The 24,559-nt window shown below is 54.9% G+C and overlaps 1 protein-coding gene across 2 annotated transcripts; it reads right to left on the bottom strand.

Moving 5' to 3' along the window:
- Window positions 1-1,585: 1,585 nt before the first annotated feature.
- LOC144947247 (6-phosphofructo-2-kinase/fructose-2,6-bisphosphatase 3-like) lies at window positions 1,586-21,854 on the bottom strand. Of its 2 annotated transcripts, none has more exons than XM_078876469.1 (14): window positions 20,773-21,854; window positions 13,927-14,052; window positions 13,283-13,379; window positions 11,084-11,150; window positions 9,155-9,229; window positions 8,634-8,690; window positions 7,201-7,322; window positions 5,787-5,994; window positions 4,992-5,138; window positions 4,696-4,800; window positions 4,310-4,439; window positions 3,791-3,853; window positions 2,687-2,751; window positions 1,586-2,291 (listed from the first exon to the last, which is right to left on the bottom strand). In XM_078876469.1, the coding sequence occupies exons 1-14, from the start codon at window positions 20,849-20,851 to the stop codon at window positions 2,271-2,273; spliced, it is 1,362 nt and encodes a 453-aa protein (XP_078732595.1). In that variant the 5' UTR covers window positions 20,852-21,854; the 3' UTR covers window positions 1,586-2,270. The 2 variants fall into 2 exon arrangements, with proteins under 2 accessions (XP_078732595.1, XP_078732596.1); XM_078876470.1 differs by lacking the exon at window positions 20,773-21,854 and adding an exon at window positions 15,326-15,542.
- Window positions 21,855-24,559: the final 2,705 nt, after the last annotated feature.

Raw genomic sequence — 24,559 nt, 5'->3', positions numbered from 1 at the left:
GCGAAATAATATCGAACACAAAGTAATCATGCGCGTCGCCCGAATGTTAAAACCGGTTCAGAATTTTGCCGCTGAAATTCCGCACTCTCAGAAGGTCGTGTGGCTGCTGGGATGTGTAAAAAAACGTTTCTATTCTTTACGTGGAGAGAGACATGTGTGAAGGAGTCGGATCGTCCGCATGTTAAATAGTGCTATTGCGTTGACGCGAAAGGTTATTTCGCGTATAAACCACAGGCGTAAACACGCCGCACGCATCGCACAAAGGCGTGCGGCTACACAGCGCTCCTGACCAAGGGACTTCAAAACGTTACGGGTTGGGCGATCTGCAAACCGTGGAAAACGTCACAGGTTTGGTCTCAAGTATGGGCAGGAAAGTGCGACGAAACAAAATTAAAAAACAACAACAATAAAAACTGCACGGACTCTCCGTCTCCTGCCACCACCACCCCAGGGGGATTCGACCACTGCCCGCTCCTCGTTCAAGCAAAACAAAACGTCGGGTGTTGGTTGGACGTGTGCTCGACGTCACAAAGCGTGGGGCCTGGATAATCACGTGGCCTTAACCCCCCCCACCCCGCAAAAAAAACATTAAAAAAAAAGAAAAATCGATGACGAATCGCTGCGAAAACCGACTCCGCGTAGAGTTCACCGTCTCCGGCTGTCAGGTTGGCATAGGACCACGTGACTGCTGCCGTGACTCTCACTCACCCACTCAGCAACTCGCACACCGTGTCAACCCATACGGTTTACCCCGTATTCTTGTACGGGGAAATTGAGTTTTCAGGTCCATACGGCGTACAGCCGTTTCAAAACAGGGAAACAATTTTGTTTGTCTATTTGTTTGTGTTTCTCCCTTCTGATGGAACTTTGTAGGATGAACGTTACCATTTGTAAGGGCACGGGGTGGACAATAAGGTCTGAATTGGTCTGTAATAAGGTAGGGGGCACTGATAAGGGGTTGACAGGTATGGTAACTCCCTCCCCTCACTCATCAACACACTGGACATCTGTGAAAATAGTGGACATTTGGAAAGAAAGCGCTTCATAGCTCATCGGATTTCTCCAGGATAAATAAAGATTCTGTTTCATACTAGCTCCCACACTCACCCATCCGTCCACCATCTCCCTGACCCACTCACCACACCGCAGGTCACCTCACCCCCCTCTCTCCACTTCTTCCCTCGCACGGCTCCGCTGTGGAAATCCCCCCCCCCATCGTCGTCTTTTCCCCCAAGTTCCAAAACAACGACCTTACTCAACTCAAGAAACGTGTCACGCTCTTTATCGAGTACAACTTTTACTCGCGCTGCTCATTGCTGGCCGCTTGACGTTTTCGGCCTGTGCACAGTAACAGTTTAAAAAAATAGAAAAAAAACACAGTTACGTGGTGCCGAGGAGTCACTTGCGGTGACCTTTGACCCCTCGGCTGAGAGACATCACTTTAATAAATAAAGCATAAATAAAACAAAACGCGCAAATTCACGGAGGTTTTTTTGGGGAAAAAAATAACTTAGTCGGATTCCCCCCCCCCCCCCCCCCCACGTTATTTTGGAAACGCAAAATCTTTTGGCGTTCAAAACCTTTCCCCGGTAAATCAGCTACCGGGATTTGTAACACGCACCCCCAATTTATGTTCTAAAGTACAGATTTAAAAAAATATGCGCGTCTTATAATCGGAGAATACGGCGATTGTATTGTTCACCAGCGCGCAACGGGGGTTGGAACACGCGGATCTTTCCGCGCGTTCCACTAAAGTAATCGGATTACTCTCTCCACGCATTTTGCGGTAAAGCGAGCCACCGAGTCACTGACCCCCGCTCGGGGTCGAGTGAGGTGCAGCTGATAATTAAACAGGCGCCCGTCCGTTAGTTTAACGTACTCGTATGTCACGGGCGTGGGTACTCCGGCTACCCGCACGACGATCGGCAGTGGCTTGCGCGGCGGTGGCGTCGTCATCGTCTGCATTTAAAAACCAAAAATGAGGACCCTGTGCTTCCCGGGGGGACCCTGTCATTCGACCGTGGGTGGCGCTCCCGTCCCCGCAGCCGCGCCCGCGCGCAAAAACTCGGCCGCAGGCGACGGAATCACCGACGCGTGGAGCCACGCTCGGCTGCTTGAGTGACGGAGGCACCATCGCGCTTGGGAATCGCTCGTGCGACGCCAGCCGGCCGCTACGATCCCCGAGCGCAGGCCGACCTCGCTCGGACGTCCGCCGAGCGGATGCAGGGCGACTGGGTCGCGCGAGCCGGTTTCACGGCGCGCGGAGTTTGTCACGGTTCCCGCGTGGCGCTCTGCACACAGCAACAACAGCCACCGGAATGACACGTGAAGCACGCACAACACACCGTCGGCATCATTGTGCGGCGAGCGAGTGGGTGGGTGGGTGTGAGTGAGATAGTGAGCTCAGGGCGGGGGTGAGTGAGTGGGTGAGTGAGTGGATGAATGAATGGGACAGTGAGTGGGTGAGTGAGTGAGTGGGATAGTGAACTCGGGGAAGGATGAGAGGGTGAGTGAGCACATGAGAGGTGAGGGGAAAGCGAGATGTAAATGAATGGAGGAGTGAGGCGGTGAATGAGTGCTTTAGTAAGCTCGCAAGGAGGGGGTGAGAGCATGACCAGCACGTGGGTGGGATAGTGAGCTGGTGTGTGGTGAGCATGGTGGACAGCATGTGGGTGAGTCAGCTTACCGAGTGTCCATCTCCATTTGTACTCGTCCTGTCTGCATCCAGGTGAACAGATTCCAACTTGCAGCCTGAGCAACAGGCACAGAAGACATCACCGTTTTACTAGATTACGTACGAGGCTCTGGAGATCACCGACTCCCCACCCACACACCCACCTAGTCTGGTTTAACGGGGCTAGATTGTGCGAGGAGCTCACAAATAATTGAAATATCTGGATACAGTCCCTTCAGCGAGCTCCTCCGGCAGGCGAGGCTGCGTTGGCCCGGTCACGTAGCCCACATTCCCAGCCGCTGCACGCCCAAGCAACTTCTGTTTGGCCAGATAGATCGAGCTGGATAGAGATGGGCTAAACGGGTGTGGCACGATCCAGAGAAGACATGGATTTATGTGGTACAAGAGGGTGTGGAGCTGATTAGACTTGCTGGAGACTGGTACCAGCGGTGTCAAGATCGGCCACTATGGAGAAGGCTCCTGAAGGATGCTACTGGGTAGTTGGAGGCAGTCGTCCTCCAATAGCAGCATTGGGCAGATAAGCGACGCCCACAATCAGTGGAACACCAGCCGGCTAGAACTCGTTGGCACAAGGTGGAGCACAGGTGGTGCATCTGCCAGTCATATCAGTCAACTCATGGCACATGGGACTGTCACGTGAATTGCCACCGAGCCTCCCGACAGCTCACGTGGCCTCAAAGTGCACCTACCCAGGCACAACCACCATGGTGACATTACCCCCCAACAACAGCCGTGAATGGCGGCTGTTGTTGTATGTGCGTGCGTGCGATTGTTAGTGCGGGGAGTGTTGGCGCAGTGGTTAGCGCACTGTACTACAAACCCGGCGACCCGCGTTCGATTCCCGCTCCGAGCCAACCAACATCCGTGATTATCCGAACCGGTCGTCGGCCTCCCCTCGCTCGACAGAGCTATAAATGAGTACCCATCGGTGTGTAATAATCGCCACTTGGGAGACAAAGGCGGTCGGGAGTGGTGCTGGCCACATCATCCTGTCGTGCGGCACATGTTGGCCTTCATAGGTGCTCGCTAACAGCACTTGCGCCGAGAGCCCACGTGGACTATGCAGGGGGATCGTTGTCCGCGTGCGAGACTCACCGTAGGCTGCCGGCGTGAGCTTGAACACGGTGTGCAGCGGGCACTTGAGGTAGGGCAGCTCGTCTAGGGGGAGGCACGCCAGAGGGTCAACCCCAACCGGTCAACTCTTAAACCGAGACGCTCGCCCACACACACACGCTCGCTCACACACACATACCACACGCTCGCTCGCCTACACACACGCTCGCCCACACACACGCTCGCCCACACGCTCGCTCGCCCACACGCACGCTCGCAGCACGGGACGATCCCCCAGACTCGCCGTCATGCCGCCAGGCTCTACTCATTTATACCGGTAATCACAACTCGTCCGCACGAAATCTACAACTCGTACGGCCACGGGACAACACTCTCTGGCTGCAAGAGCTGCAGATGTCGGCGACATGGCGCCCTGGGGCGGCTCCCCTCTACCCCCTTCCCCCCACCCCGCCAATTTTTTTTTCAGAAAGTAAAGGGGTTCAGGGCTGGGTAGTGGAGGGGGTCGTGTTGAGGAGGGGAGCGGGGGCGGGGGGACAATACCTGCCCCCTTGTCGAGGAAGTACGCGAGCAGGCAGCGCAGCACGGCCTGGTGGCACACGACCAGCACGTTCTCCTGCCGCTCCAGCTCCATGATGACCGGCTCCAGCCGCTGCACCAGGTCCTGGTACGACTACGTGGTGGGGAGAGAAGGAAGAGGAGACGTGGCAAATCGTCAACGTTGTGACTACATGCCACAGTCAAAAATCATCAATGTGATTACATGCCACAGTGGGTAGGTGGGTGGGCGAGCGGTTGGGTGGGTGGGCGAGCATTTGGGCGAGCGGTTGGGTGGGTGGGCGAGCGGTTGGGTGGGTGGGCGAGCGGTTGGGTGGGTGGGTGGGCGAGCGGTTGGGTGGGCGGGTGGGTGGGTCAGTGGGTGAGCTCACCTCCCCGTTGGGGTAGCGGTAGTGGTATTTGCTGGCGGCGCGGAGAGAGAATTCTTCTGGGAACCTCTGCTTAATTTCATCGTAGGTCATCTCCTCGCAAATCCCCTGCACGGCGCACGCATGCAAAAGCACAGCGAGAGAGATTCCCGCGTGTAGCCGCTGGGGCAGCCGTTTCGAGCGAGCACCTTCCGAAAGCTCGGACCGCTCGCACGGGCGGCTACACCTTGCCGTCGAGTCACCGATCGGCGGGCCAAGTGGCGAGGGGGCGTGGGGGGGGGGGGTCAGGGAGGACTCACGGCGTCCAGCTCGTTGAGGGGCTTCCACTGCTCGTAGGGCAGCGCGAGCGCCTCGGCCGTCTGGATGGCGCGGCGCAGTTGGCTCGTCCACACGCGCAGCGCCAGCGGGTTCTGCTCCTCCACGTAGCGGCACAGCGCGCCAGCAAACTACGCACGCGCACAAAAGACACTGCTGGGGCAAGTGCTCTTCGAGAGCACCTATGGAGGCCGGCACAGCACGCGAGGGGGTGGGTGGCCAGCACCACGTCCGAGTGGCGATGTTTACACACCGCATCAGGTACTCATTTGAGGCCGAGTTGAGCTCAGGGAGGCCCAGGACTGGTTAAAATAATCGTCACCGATGTTGGCCGTGAGCGGGAATAGAACTCGGTCGCCAGGTTCTAAGAGTAGGGCGCCAACCGCTACACTAACGTAGTTCTTCTCCACCAATTCCAATACCCTCCATTCGCCACTAAATGACGGTGACGTCACCACAGCGCCTGTGCCAGGGCAGGTTCACTTTGAGGTCACGCGAAGTGTCCAAGGCTCGCTGACAGGAGGTCACGGGGACAGACCCAGGTGTCACTGGTTGACCGACTTGAGACGACTGCCAAATGCACCAGCTGTGCCCCCTACTGCGCAAACTTGCTGCGTTTCAGCCGCCCGGCGCTCCGCTCGTTGTTGCGAGCGTCGCTCCTCTGCCCTCCGTTTTTGTTGGAGGGCCACTGTCTTCCGGCTTCTCCACACGGACATGCGCACGGAGAGAGGCAGGGCAGCCGCCGTGAAGCGCACGCGTGCACACGCACGCCACCGTACCTGGCGGCCGTGCGCCGTGAGGCCCTGGTCCCCGCCAATGCGGCCCTGCACGTTGCTGTCGCTCTCGCCGTGGCGGCACAGCAGGATGGAGCGCGGCTGCACGTGGATGTTCATGAGGTAGTAGGCGATGCGGCTCTGCACGTGGTCGCGCACGCGGTTCACCAGGAAGCGCTGCCCCACGTTGATGATCTTGATGTAGGACAGCTCGCTGGGGTGGCCGCGTGTGTAGAGGGGGGGGGGACAGGACAATGAGACCGTTCAGTCCGCGCGTTCCCCAACCGTGTTGGTCTCCACTTTCAGCAGCCAGGCTGCGTGAAGAAAATCCTGGTGAACCGCCGGATGTATGTATGTACATATGCATGTGTAGCGAGTTCTTTAAGATGGCGTAGACGGATGATTGGAGGCAACACTTATTTATTACAAAGGACTTAACACCACACAACACAGTCCTTAGCTACACAGGGGTAACGGCCCCTGTACCCGCTGCCTGGAAGGGTATAACCCCTCTTGTACGCGCCCTATTCCTGGCTAAGGTCTCGCGGTTCCTCCGGCTACACATCCCTAGGGGAGGCTAGCTTGACCTGGCGCAGCCAAGGAGCAGGTCTCAAACACCGGCCAGTCAGACCCGGCCCTGATAAGGACGTCGGGCTCCGAGGCTTCCAGGGTCGCACCACTGGCTCGCTCCGATCGGCCCCGATAAGGACGGTGGGTCAGATGAGTCCCAGGGTCCTGGCTAGCCGGCCTTCTGTCTTCCACTGGTTATTCAGTCTTCGCTGGCAGCACTGCCCAGACTCTCTCGGGCTCCTGCCTTTTATGCTGCTCTGTGGCTTGCTCCGCCCTAGCCACGCCTCCCTTCCCGAACCTTCTACCAGGTTCGGGAAGGGTGACATCATTCCCCCATAGCCCCCTACCTGGGGGCTGGCCCATTCGCTCCAGGATCCGATCTGGCCTTCAACTGTCAGCCTCTTGGCTCAGCTCCCCAGGTACCAGAGGTCGCAAACGGGTTTTGATTCCTTACCCGTACCCGTACCCGGCCGCACCAGGGTCGCAAATGGGTACCCGTACCCGTACCCGGCCGGGTACGGGTAGCCGTTCCCTACCCGTACCCGTACCCTACCCGAAATGAGTGACAAACGGTGACTCACCAGCGACTCAAGGCCTATCCGTACCCGTACCCGGCCGCACCAGGGTCGCAAACGGCTACCCGTACCCGGCCGGGTATCGGGTACGGGTACGGGTATCGGGTACCCGGTTGCGACCTCTGCCAGGTACTGGCTCAACCCGTTAAGTGCCCCCTATAGGTAGGTATTGGGTACTGGCCGGAGATGGTGTATGTTCACCTAATAACACCATGAAACATGTATGTTCGTAGCCCTCGCAAGTCGACTCCGTGCAGCTATCGCCCCCTCCTTACCTGTCCACCTCGTCGTCGATGGGCTGGTAGGCGGTCTTGTAGCACTCGATGCGCTTGATGAAATCGTCCCGCGCTGTCTCCAGGTCGAAGTCCTTGTAGTCCGGGCTGCTCAGCTTCACTTCCTGTCGCCCCATAGCACACACACACACACGCAGGCACGAAAGCACGCCCCGCGCACCGTGCGTTGCGGAGTTTAGATTTGCCGATGTCGTCTTTGCGATCTTTTAGGCTCAATCCACATTGAAGTGACACTTTGGTCCACGTACAGTACAGGAGTACCCCCAGATGCATGTTAATTCCATTTACGACGATTCGTTTTTAGGTTCGTCACAAATGAGATTAGGTTTTCCCCTTTTTTCTGGCAACAAAACAGTTGTGTCAAGATGTTAAAACACCAAACTGAAACCTTTTACAAGGAATTATGTTTGCATTAACCACAATGCTTGTGGTTAGAATGCAAACCAAAAACGTACTCTGATAATATAGTGCATTGTCTTTGAAACTGATTGGTCCACACCAGAGACAGCTTTCTTTTGAGCCTCGTCTCAAAACGGTGTTAGACCAGCGGACGCCAAAAGGCATACAGGACAAAGACAAGCATATATTTTTCGTTATTAAGAATTTCTTTCATTTATTTTATTATAAATGATATTCTTTCGATGGAAAATTACCTGTAGTAAATGCACATTAAGCTGTTTGCCCGTGCACGCATTTTCACACATTTCGTACAATTCCAATTGTTCTGGTCTCGTTCCCCCCACCAGCGCCGAGCTAGGCCCCGGCACAGTGCCGGGGTCCCCACCAGTGACGCGATGGGCCCACGGTCGCCAGAGGTCGCAAACGGGTTTTGATTCCTTACCCGTACCCGTACCCGGCCGCACCAGGTTCGCAAACGGGTACCCGTACCCGGCCGTACCCGTACCCTACCCATACCCGGCCGGGTACGGGTATCGGGTACCTGATTGCGACCTCTGGGATGAAGCCATGTTGCAGGCGCTGGTGGGTTGATTCTAGGAACTTGAATTATGAGAAGAGACACGACGTTGGGAAATGAGTGACAGACGGTTACTCACCAGTGACTCACGGCCTACCCGTACCCGGCCGCACCAGGGTCGCAAACGGCTACCCGTACCCGGCCGGGTACGGGTAGCCGGGTACCGGGTAGGGTATGGGTATCGGGTACCCGGTTGCGACCTCTGACGGTCGCTCATGGTCGGCCGCGGCCGCACGGCGAGCCGACGGAACACGTTGGCTCGACTTCTTCCGAATCCGAACAGAGTCAAACGTGGATATCACAGAGCGACTGCGATAGTTAAAAAATGAGAACTTAGAAAGGAGGCCAAGCCTTTGGCGGTGGGAGGGGGGGGAGCATTCGATGCCTCCCCGGGCAAAAGACGCGGAAGCGTGGCGGGCAAAATGCGGAGGCGGCTCACCGCGATGTTGGAGGCGATCACGTCCGGGTCATCGCAGAGCGACTCCACGAAGAGCAGCTGGAACAGAGGGACAGGCGACGCGCGTCGGCGACATCGTCACGTGACCACAGGCGCAGGGCCCTGCAACCACTTGTGTTTGGTCTACTCTTCCACGCTGGACGGACATACGCGAAGAAGCTTGTTGCAGAGGTTTGCGGTTCCAAACCAGCAGGCCGTCCTGGTTAATAAAATACTCTGTGCTTTGGAATAATGCGCTATATGAATCTAGATAAGATGCGTTTCACAGTGGATGTTAAAGATCCCGTGATGTCATTTGAAACAAAAAATGTTGACCAAATATGGGGATTTTTTAAAGTTACACTGCAAATTACTCAATTGAGACACGCACAGCAATCATCACCCAGTCTTGAGACTCAGCGAGGCTTCACTGGGTAAACAAGTGGGTACATAACCACTAACGACTCGACCCACAGCCAATGACTTCGCCCATCGCCAACGGACTCGCCCTGTGACCAACTCACCTTGTAGCTGCAGTCGTGACAGAAGTTAATGATCATGTCTCTACGCTCCCTCGTCGTGTTGGTGGCATCAAACACCTACACACACACACGCGTGCACACACAACAACAGCCACCGTTCGCCACTAAGTGGTGGTGACATCGCCACGGCGGTTGTGGCAGGCTAGGTGCGCAGTGAGGCCATGCGACGTGCGGAAGGCTTGCGGCTGGCAGGACAGACCCAGGTGCCATGGGTTGACTCACTGAAACCATCCGACTCATCAGCCTTGCCCGCGTCCCTCCACCGATGTTCATATTTGGTAGGGGAATTAGCCACCACGTTCATTCCTTGCCTCCATTGATGAGATGAGCCCACAGTAGTCTGGGGATTCACAGCTTCCCACACCATCCCAACACGCTCCCCATTCCCCCTTCATTAGTAAAAGTTGTTTGGCAGTTTCCTGCGCTAAGCGGAGGACTGTCCCACCCCTCAGTTACTGGAGCCAGAACCACCCCACCAGACCTCCTGTATCCCACGGAGTTCCAGGCAACGCCGGTCCAGCTCCTGACAAAAGAATGGAAGCCTCTCCTCCTTACAGACTTTTCTGGAGGAACCCAGGGGGTGGGGGGGGGGGTTCAGTGTCCAGGTGCCTGTCCCCTCCCCGCGGGGCCTCCAGCACAAGCGAACGTTCATCTTATTTTTCTGTTATTTCGGTAGTTGCATTGAAGGTGGAGGAGTTACCAGCACCCCCTCACACCTATCCAGGGCCCCTGCTGGCCACTGCGGTGGCTGCCAACACGCCATGATCCTAAACAGCTGTTTAGGATCAGCCTTCCCCCCCAATGGCATTGCTCACAGCACACAACAACAACCGCCGCGCGCGCACACACGCACACTCACATACATACACACGCACACACACGCACATACATACACACGCACACACACACAAGCACACACACACACACGCATACACACGCACACGCACGCACGCACACGCACGCACACGCACACACACACGCACACACACACACACATACACACACACATACACACACACACGCTGTGACGGTGTTGTGACGGTGTTGTGATGGTGTTGTCATGGTTTCACGATGGCTTCATGACGGAGTTGTGATGGTGTTGTGAACGTGTTTAGACGATGTTTGAATGGTTTTATAATGGTATTGTGAGGATGCTGTGACGGTGTTGTCATGGTTTCATGATTGAGATGTGACGATGTCGTGAAGGTGTTGTGACAATATATTAATGGTTTCATGACAGTTTTGAGACGGTGTTTTGATGGTGTTGTAATGGAATTGTGATGGCGTAGTGATGGATTCATGCTAAGAGTTGTGACGGTGTTATGAAGGTGTTGTGGCGATGTTTTAATGGTTTCATGACAGTGTTGACACGGCGGTGTGGTGATGTTGTGATTGTTTCATGATGAAAGTTAGTTGTGATGGTGTCATGATAGTATTATACTGGTAGGAACCTCCTGGTTACACCAGCCCACAGGGAATTATTGTGTCCGTCCGTCGTGCAGGGAGGGGCTGGGTGGGGAGGGGAGGGTGGGGAGGGGCTGGGTGGGGAGGGGAGGGTGGGGAGGGGCTGGGCTGGGTGTGGAGGGTGGGGCTGGGTGGGGAGGGGCTAGTCACCCCGTGGTGCCCTTATAAAACTCAACGTCTAACCTACTCACGCCGGCTTGTGCCCGCCCTCACAGTCGGGCATATTTGCGGAATACACCACGCCGCCGTTGACCCTGGCCATTGACCGAGCAACCCAACGTTCCTACCAGCTCCCTCCGCAGGAATGTGTTATTCTTTTCTTAACAATGTTGTGATGGTGTTGTGATGGTGTTGTACTGGTGTCTTGACAGTGTTGTGATGGTGTCTTGACAGTGTTGTAAAGGTGTTGTGATGGTGTCGTGATGGTGTTTTGACGCCTCCTCTCACCGCCACGTGGCCCTGCTGCTCATCGATGTATCTTCTCGCGTCTCTCAGAGCGGCCTGGGCACACTGCCTGCAGTACAACAAACACACACACACATCATCACCGTCAGCGGCAGCCATTATCTATGCACCGCTGGATTAAGGTTTGCCAACGCCATCAACATCCCCCAAACGTCTCTTGGACGTGTTTCCACCTTTGGCTGCCGCTCCTTTTGCAGGCTCAACCACCGGCAATCATCCCTTCTGGGGCGTCCAGCCCAAGCTTCACGCTCGCTGCTCTTCAGAGTCAAACGCGACGATGTCTCGGACCTGCATGCGATCTCTAATCCGCGTGCCCGTCTCTTCCCGTCTCGCAGCGTCGAATTTCGAGCGTGCACTGCGCCTTTGCGCGTCCAAGTGAAATAAAGTTACAGCGACACCTCGACTTTTGTCCACTTGACTTTCGTCGCTTCGCTCTTTTCGGCCGTTTTCAACTATCACCACATTTCAAATTTGGTCCACGCGACTTTCCTCTTTCGTCCGATTTCATCCCCAAACCTTCCCCGACGTTCGCGCCACGCGCCGTCTTTTGTCGTTCAGTCTTTGCATAGAAGTCGTCAATTTTAAAGCAGAAACGACATCCGTTTGTTCGTGTGAAGCAGCAAAAACTCTCGAACGCTGAGCTCTGGCGTCATGAAATTTGCACAGCTTATGCTGTCTGGAATTTCTCGCTACGTCATTCCCTTCCCACGTAATGTCGATTTTGGCAACTCGGGAAGGGAATGACGTAGAGAGCTGAAAAGTACGTTAGAGCTCAGAGTTCGAGAGTTTTCGCTGCTTCACACAAACAGACTTTTCTGCTTTAAAATTAAGATGTGAAATTAATCAGACAAGAATCCAAGTCCCGGGCGAGGCCAGGTAGTAAAGCTCGTCTCTTATATTTGTGTTTAGTCATATTATTAATACTCTACTTATTTCTGTGATTATACCGGAAACAATTCACAGTTATTTTTGTGATAACAGTATAATACTGCAGTGTTCATAGTTATTTTCGTGATTATAAAACACGTGTACAGTATTCATACTGTGCTTATTTTCGTAATTACTGTAAATGATTTTTTTTCCTCATTTATTTAGTCTGGTTTATTTATTCTTATATTAATTTTTCTTCATTTCTGTTTATTTAGGTTTCGCACGCATGTGTTATATACTTACTGTAGTGACTTGCATGTACGTTTTTATATTTATTGTAGTTATTTGCATGTACGCTTTTCGCCGACGAAAATAAATTTGCAAGCTAAATAAATTCTCTACTTTGACATTAGTAAATTTTTTGACATTCGTCCATGCTCTGGTCCCTAACCAGACGAAAGTGCACGGTATTCCTGTATCACGTTTCTTTCTAATGCTTTCCCACCAACGTTGACAGCATGAATGCCTCCGCTCCATCGGTCTGCAAAGGCGTGCGGGGGGGGGGGGAAGGGGGCGGTGTTGGGTGGCTCGATGACTCTCGTGGCGTTGATCCAACACGAATAAAACTTTGGTGCGAAACTGCGCGGCTATTCTGGACTCGCCAACGGGCAGCACCCGCGGTGTGCCCTCGGCTCGTCGAACACCGCACCGCCGGAGACGAGCGAGCGTTGAGAAACACGACGACAATGAGTTCGATAATTGGTTTTTTACCCTTCTATCTGGCAAAAACATGACACCTTTTTTACAAGGAGTCATGTTTGCATAGACCACAATACCTGCAGCCATAATGCAAACAAAAAACATAACTCTGATAATGTATGCATTGTCCTTGAAGTTGATTGGTCCACACCCGAGACAGCTTTCCTTAGAGCCTAGTCTCACATGGTGTTGGACCAGATGATGCCAAAAGGCGCACAACTCAAAGACAATGCACCATCAGAGTATGAGAGCTCGGGGTAAGCATTTACACCATTGGATGTGGACCAATCAACTTCAAGGAGAGTGCATATATTATCAGACTTATGGCTGCAGGTATTGTGGTCTATGCAAACATGACTCCTTGTAAAAAAAAAAGGTGTCAGTTTAGTTGCCAGATAGAAGGGTAAAAAAACAATTATCATATTTTTTACTGGCAAATGAGGTTCCAATGGTGACAATGAATTCATTTCTTTATTTTAGCCCCGAACTAGTTCTTAAATTCGAAACAAACATCGCGTGACTACGACAGCGATGGGCGAGCAAGGCCCTCACCTCCTGATCTGCATCGCCTCCTCGTTCTTCTGCTCGAAGAACTCGTGGGACTTGTAGCAGCGCACCGCCTCGCGCCGGTACTCACCCACGTTAAACACTGCGGACACGAACACACACACACACACTCGGGTGAGACACACACACACACTCACGAACACACACACACACACACTCATTCGGGTGAGACACACACACACACTCACGAACACACACACACACTCACTCGGGTGAGACACTCACACACAGCGCCATCTCCCCCTTCCCTCACTCCATCCCCCCCTCCCTCACTCCATCCCCCCCTCCCTCACTCCATCCCCCCCCCCTCCCTCACTCCATCCCCCCCTCACTCCCTCACTCCATCCCCCCCTCCATCCCCCCCTCCACCCCTCCCTCCACCCCTCCCTCCCTCCCTCCATCCACCCCTCCCTCCCTCCATCCACCCCTCCCTCCATCCCCTCCATCCCCTCCTCCCTCCATCCATCCCCCCTCCATCCCCCCCTCCACCCCTCCCTCCCTCCATCCACCCCTCCCTCCCTCCATCCACCCCATCCCTCCCCCCATCCCCCCCATCCCCCACCTCCATCCCTCCACTCCATTCCCCCCCCACCCCCCAGGCAAGCATTGGAGCCAGCCGGCGGCCTCACCGCGCGTCGCCACGCCGACCCAGTTGAGGTAGCGCGTCAGCTTCTTGGCGATGTAGGTCTTCCCTCGCGCCGGGAGGCCGACCATCGCGATCAGCATCGGCGAGTTGGCGAGCAGCGGCAGGCATGCTGGGCAGGGGCAAGGCAGAGGTCAACGTCGGGGTCACGGTCGGCATCATCAGCGCCATTACTGTGAAGCGTAAACCATGAACTATTCGCAGGCCCAAGTCAATTCAGTACCGGTTGAAGGTCTCCCCCCCTTCCCCGCCCCCCCCGTATCATGTCGGTCAGGGTAGTTGTTTGACCATACTTCGCCACACTGGTCATTGCGTGTGGTGAAGGGAGGCGGGGAAAACCCAGGACCAGGTTCAGATATCCCTTGCCCACCGATGTTAGCCGCGGTGCCAGGAGTTGGAACTGGGTTACAGGCAGACAGCTGTCAACCCATTCGGTTTACTCCGTATTTTTGTACAGGGAAATTTAGTTTTTAGGTCTATACGGCGTACAGCCATTTCAATACGGGCAAAAAAAAAGTGTTTATTTGTTTGTGTTTCTCCCTCGTGATGAGACTTTGTAGGATGAACGTTGAGATGTATAAGGAGCACGGGGTCACCAATAAAGTCTGAATTGGTCTGTAACAAGGCAGGCAGCACTGCTGAAGGGTTGGCAGGTATGGGCACACCTCGCGTAGCACGACCCCGCAGAAACGCCGATTCGTGATGGTGCTCTTTGTACCCGAGAATAAGTAAATTAAATAAAAAATAAGCTCGTCTGCGTGCCTCAAGAGACGCTCATTAGTGTCCGCCAGATATTTGTGCGCGCTACAAATTGTATTTTTGTTACACGAGACCAAGAGGATGATGGGCGAGTGTGAATGGGATCGAAGCAGAGCTGGGGGAGGGAGGGACATGGTGGAGGGAGGGAGGGACCTATCGTGATTCATAAACCAGCACCTCAGCAGAACTAGCCCAGTGTATCCCCACAGTCGCTACGAGCCCCGTGTGAGAGACGCAGAGAGAGAGAGACGCAGAGGGCTTCACGGGCCTCCGCTAGAAATCTGCCGCGGGTGACGCGCACACGCAGACGTTGACGCGCCCGTGCGAACGCGCACGGGACCCCGGGCCGACGAGCACCACGTCACGTCCACCTCTCGGGCAAACGATTCCACTCGACGAGAGTTGGAGACTCTCTCTGTCCAGTGAAGGGTTAATGCACTTAAAAGAGAAAAAACAACAGCCGCTAAAGGGAAGCATGCACCGTCTGCCTCCCGATAGCATAATCACGCGCGCAGGTCATCTTGTCCCCCGGCTTGGAAAGACGCCCGGAGCGAGGGCTTGAATACTGAACCGGCATTATTCGAGGGTGCTGGCTGAGAGACACGGGGCCATTATGAACCCCTGACCTCACAGTTGTCCGTCTCAGCGAGGCCGGCTGCTCAAGAGAATGACGCCCAGACTCGGGGTCTCGAGCCTTGAAACGCGAATCTCAGCGGTGCCGGCTCTGTGTGGTTGACACGGCCATTGTGAACCTCAACGAGAGCGAGAGACACCCACACCCAGGGGCCCCGAACGAGGAATCTCTCTGCGACGGTTCACCGCTGTGTGGCCGAAAAGCGCCGAATACCGCAAAAGGACGCGGCAGTAGCGTGGGTAATTGGCTGAGCTCTCCCCTTCACCCCCCCCCCCAGACTCCCACTCAAGCCCTCCCCTCTCGAGCCCCCCCATCCACCCACCCACCCAACCCACCCCCGCCCCCCCAAACTGAGCGCGTGCGAGCACGTAGCCCACGTAGACGAAATTTTCTCATTTTAAAAGAATTCAACATCAGTGGCGGCGGCGCGAACCCCCCCGCCCCCCCCCATGCGGATTGCTTATTTATTTATTTCCCCTTTAACACGATGCATATGGGCTTCAACGGCATTGCTTTGTTAAAGACGCATTGATAAATGTAGATCACCGCCACCATCATCAGCCACGATCAATTTACTGCTGGATGAATGCATCCCCAAGCCGTTATGTATTCACACATCACCCACACACACACATGGTGACCGGTGATGCGAGCTGATCTGCGTGCGCGCGTGTGCGTGTCTGAGCTGTGATGTCTGCGGTTGTTGCTATGCGTGACGGTGCATGTGTTTGTGCGCGCGCGCGCACACACACACAAAGTGGTGGAAATTTCAATGGGGAAGTGTCGGTAGGAGACATCCTGCCAAAGACCCCCCCCCCTATAACCATTCACAGACTGTCGTGGCAAGTGCTGTTAGCGAGCACCTATGAAGGCCGGCACGGCACACGAAATGGGGTTGGGCGGCCAGCACTACACCCGGCCACCTTTGTCTCCCTAGTGCTGACGTTTCATGCACCGGACCAGGTACACATTTGAGGCCGAGTCTACCTAGGGGAGGCCCAGGAACGGTTCAGATAATCGCCGCTGGCGTTGATGACCACGAACGGAAATTGAAGCCGGGTCGCCGGGTTCGCAGTGCAGCGGTGCTGCCCGCTACGCCCACGCTGCTCACGAGGACCTCACACACGCGCAGCCATTTCCCGTCTGCCGAGGCCTCACCGTCTAAGGCACAGGACACGTTCGGCATCGTGCCGGTTCACACGTGTGGTGAACACGAGGAGCCGGTATACCGCGTGTACCGGCACATTGACACCAGCGGCATACATAGTGACACGCGCGCGCGCGCACACACGCGGTGACCGGCGATGCGAGATGATGTGTCTGTGGGGAGGGGAGAGTGGGAGGGAGAGAGGCTGAGCCGATGCCTGTGGTCGTGTGGGACGTGCAGCTCTGCACGACGTGCATGGAGGCACGGCGAGTTTCATCTTTTCAGGAATTAATAAATAACAACGAAATATATATATTTTTCAAACCCAACAAAGTCACACGCGGCCACTCGGCAGTGACCAAACCCAACATTCCCCGTCCACGAATTGACGAGCGAGAAACGTGGGTTTCCAATGCGCGACTCGCCCTGGGGAACATCGCGTGGGTTTTACATCGCGGGAAATCCGCTTCAAGCCCGGCAAGGTACGGCAGGCAGCACTCCACACCTGGATCGGGAATCTCGTGCCGTGAGGAGGAACCACGGGGTGTTGGGAGAGATCCAGCCATGAGCGATGCGGTCAATCCAGTCAGCCTCTGTGGCAGCCGCGTTTTGGCTTTAACTGTCGAACAAAGACAGTCCACTGCCATCGCGCGGTTTCAAATGCGCTTCTGCGGCCGTCTGGAATGCTCTTCCGACCGATATTAGGAAGCCGCTGGGTTGCAAACTAATTTCTTTGGAACTGCTTTTTATGTTTAGTTTGTTGTCCTTCCCCCATATATCTCCAATTATCACTGTGATAATCTCCAATTATATATATATCTCCAATTATCACTGTTGGCTACGTACGGTGTGAAAAAAGTTCAACATACGTACACACCTGCTGCTACACAAGCTGGACTCCGCTGTTGAGATACTTAACGTCAAAACCGGTCCATACAATCCGTTGCCTTTTCCCAGTTAGTGAATTGCAGATTACACACCCACCCACCGTCTTCACATGTATATTGTAAACCGTCTATAAACACATACAGACATTAGTATTTATATCGCCAGCAACGATCGACACGATCAATCCACTGCTCGGAGGTTGTATGTTGCTTGAACTTCTTTTGCACCGTACGTAGCCAACCGTGCGGTTGATTGATCGATTTCAGCTCGTAAGTGACGTCTGACTCAATCGTATCACAAAAAGTATTTCTTTCGACTAGCAACTCAAAAACAAACCCCAGCATCCATCATCAGCTCTGGTTGCCACCTCTCCCACTTGAGGTCAAACCCTCACAGAGTTCTCACGCTGCCTAGGTCAATGAATTATCAACACTGCAGTGAAAATGCAATAAAGTTTAACACAGTGCCACCAGATATCAGGAACAACTCAATGCCTGCCACTATTGGTACACCGATGCCAATTCCTGGACAGAAGGCAACCAGATCATCAGCGCTCATCAATCCACTGCTGGATGAATAAGGCCTCCCATCCACAAGCAGTCACCATCTAACTAATTGGTCAAGTTCTGTCTACGTGACAAGCACATTTATATATTTACGCGATCTAATCCAACCCTCCCCCGCCTTTATTATCAGTCACCATCCCCCATGGTTCTGCGTTACAACAATCACCGCGCCTGGCACCGGCGCACGAGCTCATTTCGTCGCTCCATCTCCACGGCGTACGTCCCTTCTAGCGCTGCAAGAGCGGCAGCGTTGACCACGCCACGCCGGTTGGTTTTACAAGAAAGGGCCCCCGGGATTCCGGTGGCGAATTCCGAGAAAAGGGGCCGCTCTGCTGAATTGCTAACGTGCAGTGCAGTGTGGGTGTTTCTGCGGAATCTCAAAACCCTCAAGAACCGAGGCCGTGTCAAAGGTCACGGGGCAGGAACCACACAGCCAGGACCGCCACGGTGGCGAGGCGTTAACTACCTCGCCTGGTACGCAGGAGGTCGTGTGTTCGATCCCGACCCTGACGCCTGCTGCTGTATATTTGGAGTTTGCGTGTCACTCTCCCTGTGGTCGCGTGGATTATTCTCCAGGTCCTCCGGTTATTCCTTCCACATTTATAATCAACATCATGCGTTTTGAGTATTTGGCTGCTGTGCATTTCCACATAAGCCACTTCGTTGAGCTATCATTTGTGGCCAGGTCACTTCTGAAAAGAGCTGTATTGCTCAGAAGGCCTTACCTGGTAAAATACAAAGAGTTTAGGGATCTGTCCCTCCACATAAAATATATATTTTTCCACCCCATCAGCCACATGGCCTTCTGGCTAATTATATCGCGAAATATTATGATTATGATTACGCTTGTTTATCCAGAAAAGCCTCACAGAGTCTCATGACTCGCTTTCCGGAGGGTCCTGCCAAGTAAGTTTTGGCAGTAAACAGGTTGCTGTTTATTTATAATCCCAAACTGAGAAATTTTCAGGCAATTTCCGAATTTGGACCCAGACGCCGGTACACACGATTGCCTCCTCTTGCGAATGATACCCGCGGAGACCTTTGACTGCGAATCAGATGGTGCTTAGTAGCAATCGTACTATTACAATGGCTAATACAACCCAAAGGTCGCAACCGGGTACCCGATACCCGTACCCTACCCGATACCCGGCTACCCGTACCCGGCCAGGTACGGGTACCTGTTTGCGACCCTGGTGCGGCCGGGTACGGGTACGGGTAAGGAATCAAAACCCGTTTGCGACCTCTGCCTCTCCACCACCACCACCACGACCACGTGCGAACCCGCCAGCCGATGGCGGCGTTTGTCACTCATTTCGGGTAGGATACGGGTAGGGAACGGGTACCCGTACCCGGCCGGGTACGGGTACGGGTAAGGAATCAAAACCCGTTTGCGACCTCTAATACAACCCGAGTAACAATAAGGGCGGCCGCCAAATTCGAACCGTGGACGTCTGTATAGCAAGCGGTGCACGAGCTACCCGCTAGGCCGCGTCACCCGTAGTGACCATCGGCATCAACCATGGTCAGTCCACTGCTGGATGAAGGCCTCCCGAAGCCTCTGCCGCAGAGGTCGCAAACGGGTTTTGATTCCTTACCCGTACCCATACCCGGCCGCACATGGGTACCCGTACCCGGCCGGGTACAGGTACCCGTATCCCAGAGGTGTGGACTCGAGTCATGTGACTTGGACTCGAGTCAGACTCGAGTCATGAATTTGATGACTTGCGACTCGACTTGGACTTGCATAACAATGACTTTGTCCCACCTCTGAGATGTGGACTCGAGTCATGTGACTTGGACTCGAGTCAGACTCGAGTCATGAATTTGATGACTTGCGACTCGACTTGGACTTGCATAACAATGACTTTGTCCCACCTCTGCCGTATCCTACCCGTACCCTACCCCAAATGAGTGACAAACGGTTACTCACCAGTGACTCACGGCCTACCCGTACCCGTATCCGGCCGCACCAGGGTCGCAAACGGGTACCCGCACCAGGGTCGCAAACGGGTACCCGTACCTGGCCGGGTACGGGTAGCCGGGCATCGGGTAGGGTACGGGTATCAGGTACCCGGTTGCGACCTCTGCTCCGCCACCTCTCAAACGACTCAAGCGCCACTTGTGGCTCAACTCGCCTCCCATCATTCATCCTCGCGCAATGCCGTGCCTCACAATGGCCAACCACAATTAAATTGGTTGAACACGTCGGAGGCTTTCGCGACCAAGATCATCCGTAATAGCGGTTTAAATGTGTCGTTAAAACTGCCACCACCCGACACAGCCAACTAATAAGGGTTGTCTCGCAAACTGAACGTGCCAATTCGTTACTAGTACAGCACACCGGTTTTACTCCTCAAGAGTAAATCCACAATATTTGCTCTCCAACACACAAGAAATTCTACATTTGAAGCATTCGTGACTGCAAGGATTCATACTCTTAGTTTTTTTTCGGTAAAGTCACGTAGGTAATAAAAAATAATAATAAAAATAATAGAAATAATCATAGACATAACATAAAATAATAAATCACAATGGAGAAACACAAACAAATAGTCGCTTGTTTTTCTCGTTGCCCGAATTGAAACGGCAGCACGCCGTTGTGAACCTGACTCAAATTTCCCCGTACAAACGAGCAAGTGGGGGGGGGGGGGAGGTCACACCGTAGGGATTAACAGTGGCCACGCTGACCGTGGTAAGTGAGTGAGAGAGAGACAGACAGAGAGAGACATACAGAGAGAGAGACACACGGAGAGAGACAGAGAGAGACACACGGAGAGAGACATCCTCGCACGGCAAGGCGCTTTGCTGCTGCTGTTGGCAGCAGCGGCAAACACTCACATCTTGGGGGCGCGACTCCGGGTAGATCACTGGGCAGCCAAGTCTTCTGCACTGGGCTCTGGAACAGATCTCTTGGCATGGCTACGCACGTGTCTGCAGCCTGCGTCTGTAGCCTGAGTCTTCAGTATATTCAGACTGTGTCTTCAGACTGTGTCTGCAGCCTGTGTCTGCAGTATCTGCAGTGTGTGTGTCTTCAGTATCTGCAGTGTGTGTGTCTTCAGTATCTCGAACCCGTATCTTCAGCCTGAATCTTCAGTATCTGCAATATCTTCAGCCTGAATCTTCAGTATCCGATGTGTATCTGCTGTATATTCAGCCTGTACCTTCAGCCTGAATCTTCAGTATCAGCAGTGTGTATCAGCAGTATCTTCAGCACGTATCTTCGGTATATGTAGTGTATCAGCAGTATCTTCAGCACGTATCTTCAGTGTATATCAGCAGTATCTCCAGCGCGTATCGTATCTATCCTCGGTATGTATCTTCAGTCCGCATCCGCAGTGTCTTCAGCGTGTACCATCGGCAACCCTCTCAAGTTCACACGTCAAAGTGCCTCTAAAGCCCAACCTCTGGGGACTCGACCACGCATCTCACGTACCACCCCAACCCAGCAAGCATCCAGCGTGTGGTGTACACTGTGTGTGTGTACACTGTGTGTGGGTGTACACTGTGTGTGGGGTGTACACTGTGTGTGTGTATGTACACTGTGTGTGTGTACACTGTGTGTGTGTGGGGTGGGTGTACACTGTGTGTGTGTGGGGTGGGTGTACACTGTGTGTGTGTGGGGTGGGTGTACACTGTGTGTGGTGGGTGTACACTGTGTGTGGGTGTACACTGTGTGTGGGTGTACACTGTGTGTGGGTGTACACTGTGTGTGGGTGTACACTGTGTGTGGGTGTACACTGTGTGTGGGTGTACACTGTGTGTGGGTGTACACTGTGTGTGTACACTGTGTGTGTGTGCACTGTGTGTGTGGGTGGGGGAGTGGCAGGGAGTGCGGCTTGCCGAGTCGTCTGGTTGAGTGCGCGGCGCGTGTGAATGCCGTCGGCTTCCGAACGCGTCACCGGTACGAGGCTAGGGGAGTCGGCGACGCCTCGCTCGCTCCCTCCACCCTTATATAGGGGCCCTGGCTCCACCCCCTCCACCCCCTCCACTCCCTCGCTCCACCCCCTCCACTCCCTCGCTCCACCCCCTCCACTCCCTCAACTCCCTCGCTCCACCCCCTCCACTCCCTCGCTCCACCCCCTCCACTCCCTCAACTCCCTCGCTCCACCCCCTCCACTCCCTCGCTCCACCCCCTCCACTCCCTCGCTCCACCCCCTCTACTCCCTCGCTCCACCCCCTCAACTCCCTCGCTCCACCCCCTCCACCCCCTCCACTCCCTCGCTCCACCCCCTCAACTCCCTCGCTCCACCCCCTCCACTCCCTCAACTCCCTCGCTCCACCCCCTCCACTCCCTCGCTCCACCCCCTCCACTCCCTCGCTCCACCCCCTCTACTCCCTCGCTCCACCCCCTCAACTCCCTCGCTCCACCCCCTCCACCCCCTCCACTCCCTCGCTCCACCCCCTCCACTCCCTCGCTCCACCCCCTCTACTCCCTCGCTCCACCCCCTCAACTCCCTCGCTCCACCCCCTCCACCCCCTCCACTCCCTCGCTCCACCCCCTCCACTCCCTCGCTCCACCCCCTCCACTCCCTCGCTCCACCCCCTCAACTCCCTCGCTCCACCCCCTCCACCCCCTCCACTCCCTCGCTCCACCCCCTCCACTCCCTCGCTCCACCCCCTCCACTCCCTCGCTCCACCCCCTCCACTCCCTCGCTCCACCCCCTCCACTCCCTCGCTCCACCCCCTCTACTCCCTCGCTCCACCCCCTCAACTCCCTCGCTCCACCCCCTCCACCCTTATATAGGGGCCCTGGCTCACCCCCTTTACCCCCCTCGCTCCACTCCCTCCGCCCCCCCTCGCTCCCCCCGCCCCTCCCCCTCGCTCACCCCGCCCCTCCCCCTCGCTCCCCCTCGCTCCCCCCGCCCCTCCCCTCGCTCCCCCCGCCCCTCCCCCTCGCTCCCCCCACCCCTCCCCCTCGCTCCCCCCGCCCCCCCCGCCCCTCCCCCTCGCTCCCCCCGCCCCTCCCCCTCGCTCCCCCCGCCCCTCCCCCTCGCTCCCCCTGCCCCTCCCCTCGCTCCCCCCGCCCCTCCCCTCGCTCCCCCCCGACCCTCGCTCCCCTCCCCTCGCTCCCTCCCTTTGAAACCCCCTCCCTCTCCCGCCCTTACAGGGTCCACCCCCTGGCTTTCCTCCCTTACATAGCCCCCCCCCCTCCTTTATTGCTCCCCCTCCCTCCCTTATTGCTCCCCCTCCCTCCCTCCCTTATAACACCCCCCCCCCCCCCCTGGCTTTCTCCCTGACAAGGATTCCTCTACTTACGAACACTCGACTTAGGAACGTTTAGAGACACGAACAAACTAGTCCGCCTGTCCAGTCGCCCGTTCGGACCGCGAGTCGTAAGTTCAACCGCCACGCAATAGATGGCTGTGGTGACATCGACATCTGCAGAACGTGAAAAACCAGTGGCATCTACATCTATAAAACGTGAATAACCAGTGGCATTTATATCTCAAGGAGATTATACAACTTTTAAAGCCATCCCCCGTGTTTAGTGTACATGCCATACAGCATGTTTGGAATCGACAGGAGTAAAGTTGTACTTACAAAAAACTCATCGACTTACGAACACCTCTGGAACATAACTTGTCTGTAAGTAGAATCGCCGCTGTATATCGGGCCCGACCCCTCGCTCCCTCATTTATACGATTACAACATTCGCGACTAAGTGGCGGCTCTGTGCACTCCGAGGCCCATGTGAAGTATCGAAGGCTCGCTCTGACAGGTCACGGGACAGCAGGTGCCATGGTGTTAATTGACTTGATATGACTGGCAAATGCACCACCTGTGCCCCCCTACTGTGCAAATTCGCTGAATTTTAGCCACCCGGCGCTCCACTCGTTGTTGTGAGCATTGCTCCTCCGCTCTCCGTTGTTGTTGGAGGGCGACTGCCTCCAACTGCCCAGTAGCAGCGTCCTTCACGAGCCTCCTCTACAGAGGTTGATCTTAACACCGCTGGTACCGGTCATCGGCAAGTCCACTCAGCTCCACGTCCTCCTGTACCACATCACTCCATCTCTTCTCCATCCTGTGGATGCGTTTCTCCCCCACTATCGTGCGCACACGCATGAGGGTTCCTGTACAACCGCTCGGAGGTTGATTGGTTTGACCCATCGCTGTACGAACATGTGTTACTCCTGAGTACGTTCCTTCGGAGTGGGCAGGTAGGAACTTGGTTGGACAGCGCATTCGTGCGATCCGTGTTGGATACCGTAGTTGTGTTGGAGGTTGTAGTATGCACGACAGACAGACATATAATCCCTGGTGGGCAGTGTGGAACCTCTTGTTCCTACCTGTATTAACTTCTGAGATCCAAAGAGACCAGTAACATCCAGGTTGCTTTGCCACAAGGCAAGTTGCATTCTCTTTTATTAAAAATCCCATTATTTGTAAAACCAGTGATGGACATTACAAGTTGCAGCAACACAACGGTGTGACGTGAATCCTACTACAGCGATGTTTATTTGTTAAAAAATATATTTCTTAAAACGTCACTGTCGCAAGAATGAGCACGGTGTTTGAGAGTAAAATTAACCATTTCATATTTTTTTTTTATCTCTTTCATGTTTAATTCCCCCCCAATTGTACTGCGGCTGTGCTGTCCGCATCGTGAAAAATCGGCGAGGACATC

The sequence above is a fragment of the Lampetra fluviatilis genome, chromosome 44 (assembly GCF_964198595.1).
Source record: "Lampetra fluviatilis chromosome 44, kcLamFluv1.1, whole genome shotgun sequence".
Classification (NCBI taxonomy): domain Eukaryota; kingdom Metazoa; phylum Chordata; class Hyperoartia; order Petromyzontiformes; family Petromyzontidae; genus Lampetra; species Lampetra fluviatilis.
This window is presented reverse-complemented; position numbering and strand designations above follow the sequence as displayed.

Bases quoted from the DNA above. Each gene is read 5' to 3' on its own strand.
- LOC144947247 (XM_078876469.1), bottom strand. From the start codon at position 20,851: ATGCCAAGAGATCTGTTCCAGAGCCCAGTGCAGAAGACTTGGCTGCCC. The intron at 13,380-13,926 runs GTGAGGCCGCCG...TCGTGTCCGCAG, and splicing joins GGTCGGCGTGGCGACGCGCG to TGTTTAACGTGGGTGAGTAC. The intron at 8,691-9,154 runs GTGAGTTGGTCA...CCTCTGTTCCAG, and splicing joins GTCACGACTGCAGCTACAAG to CTGCTCTTCGTGGAGTCGCT.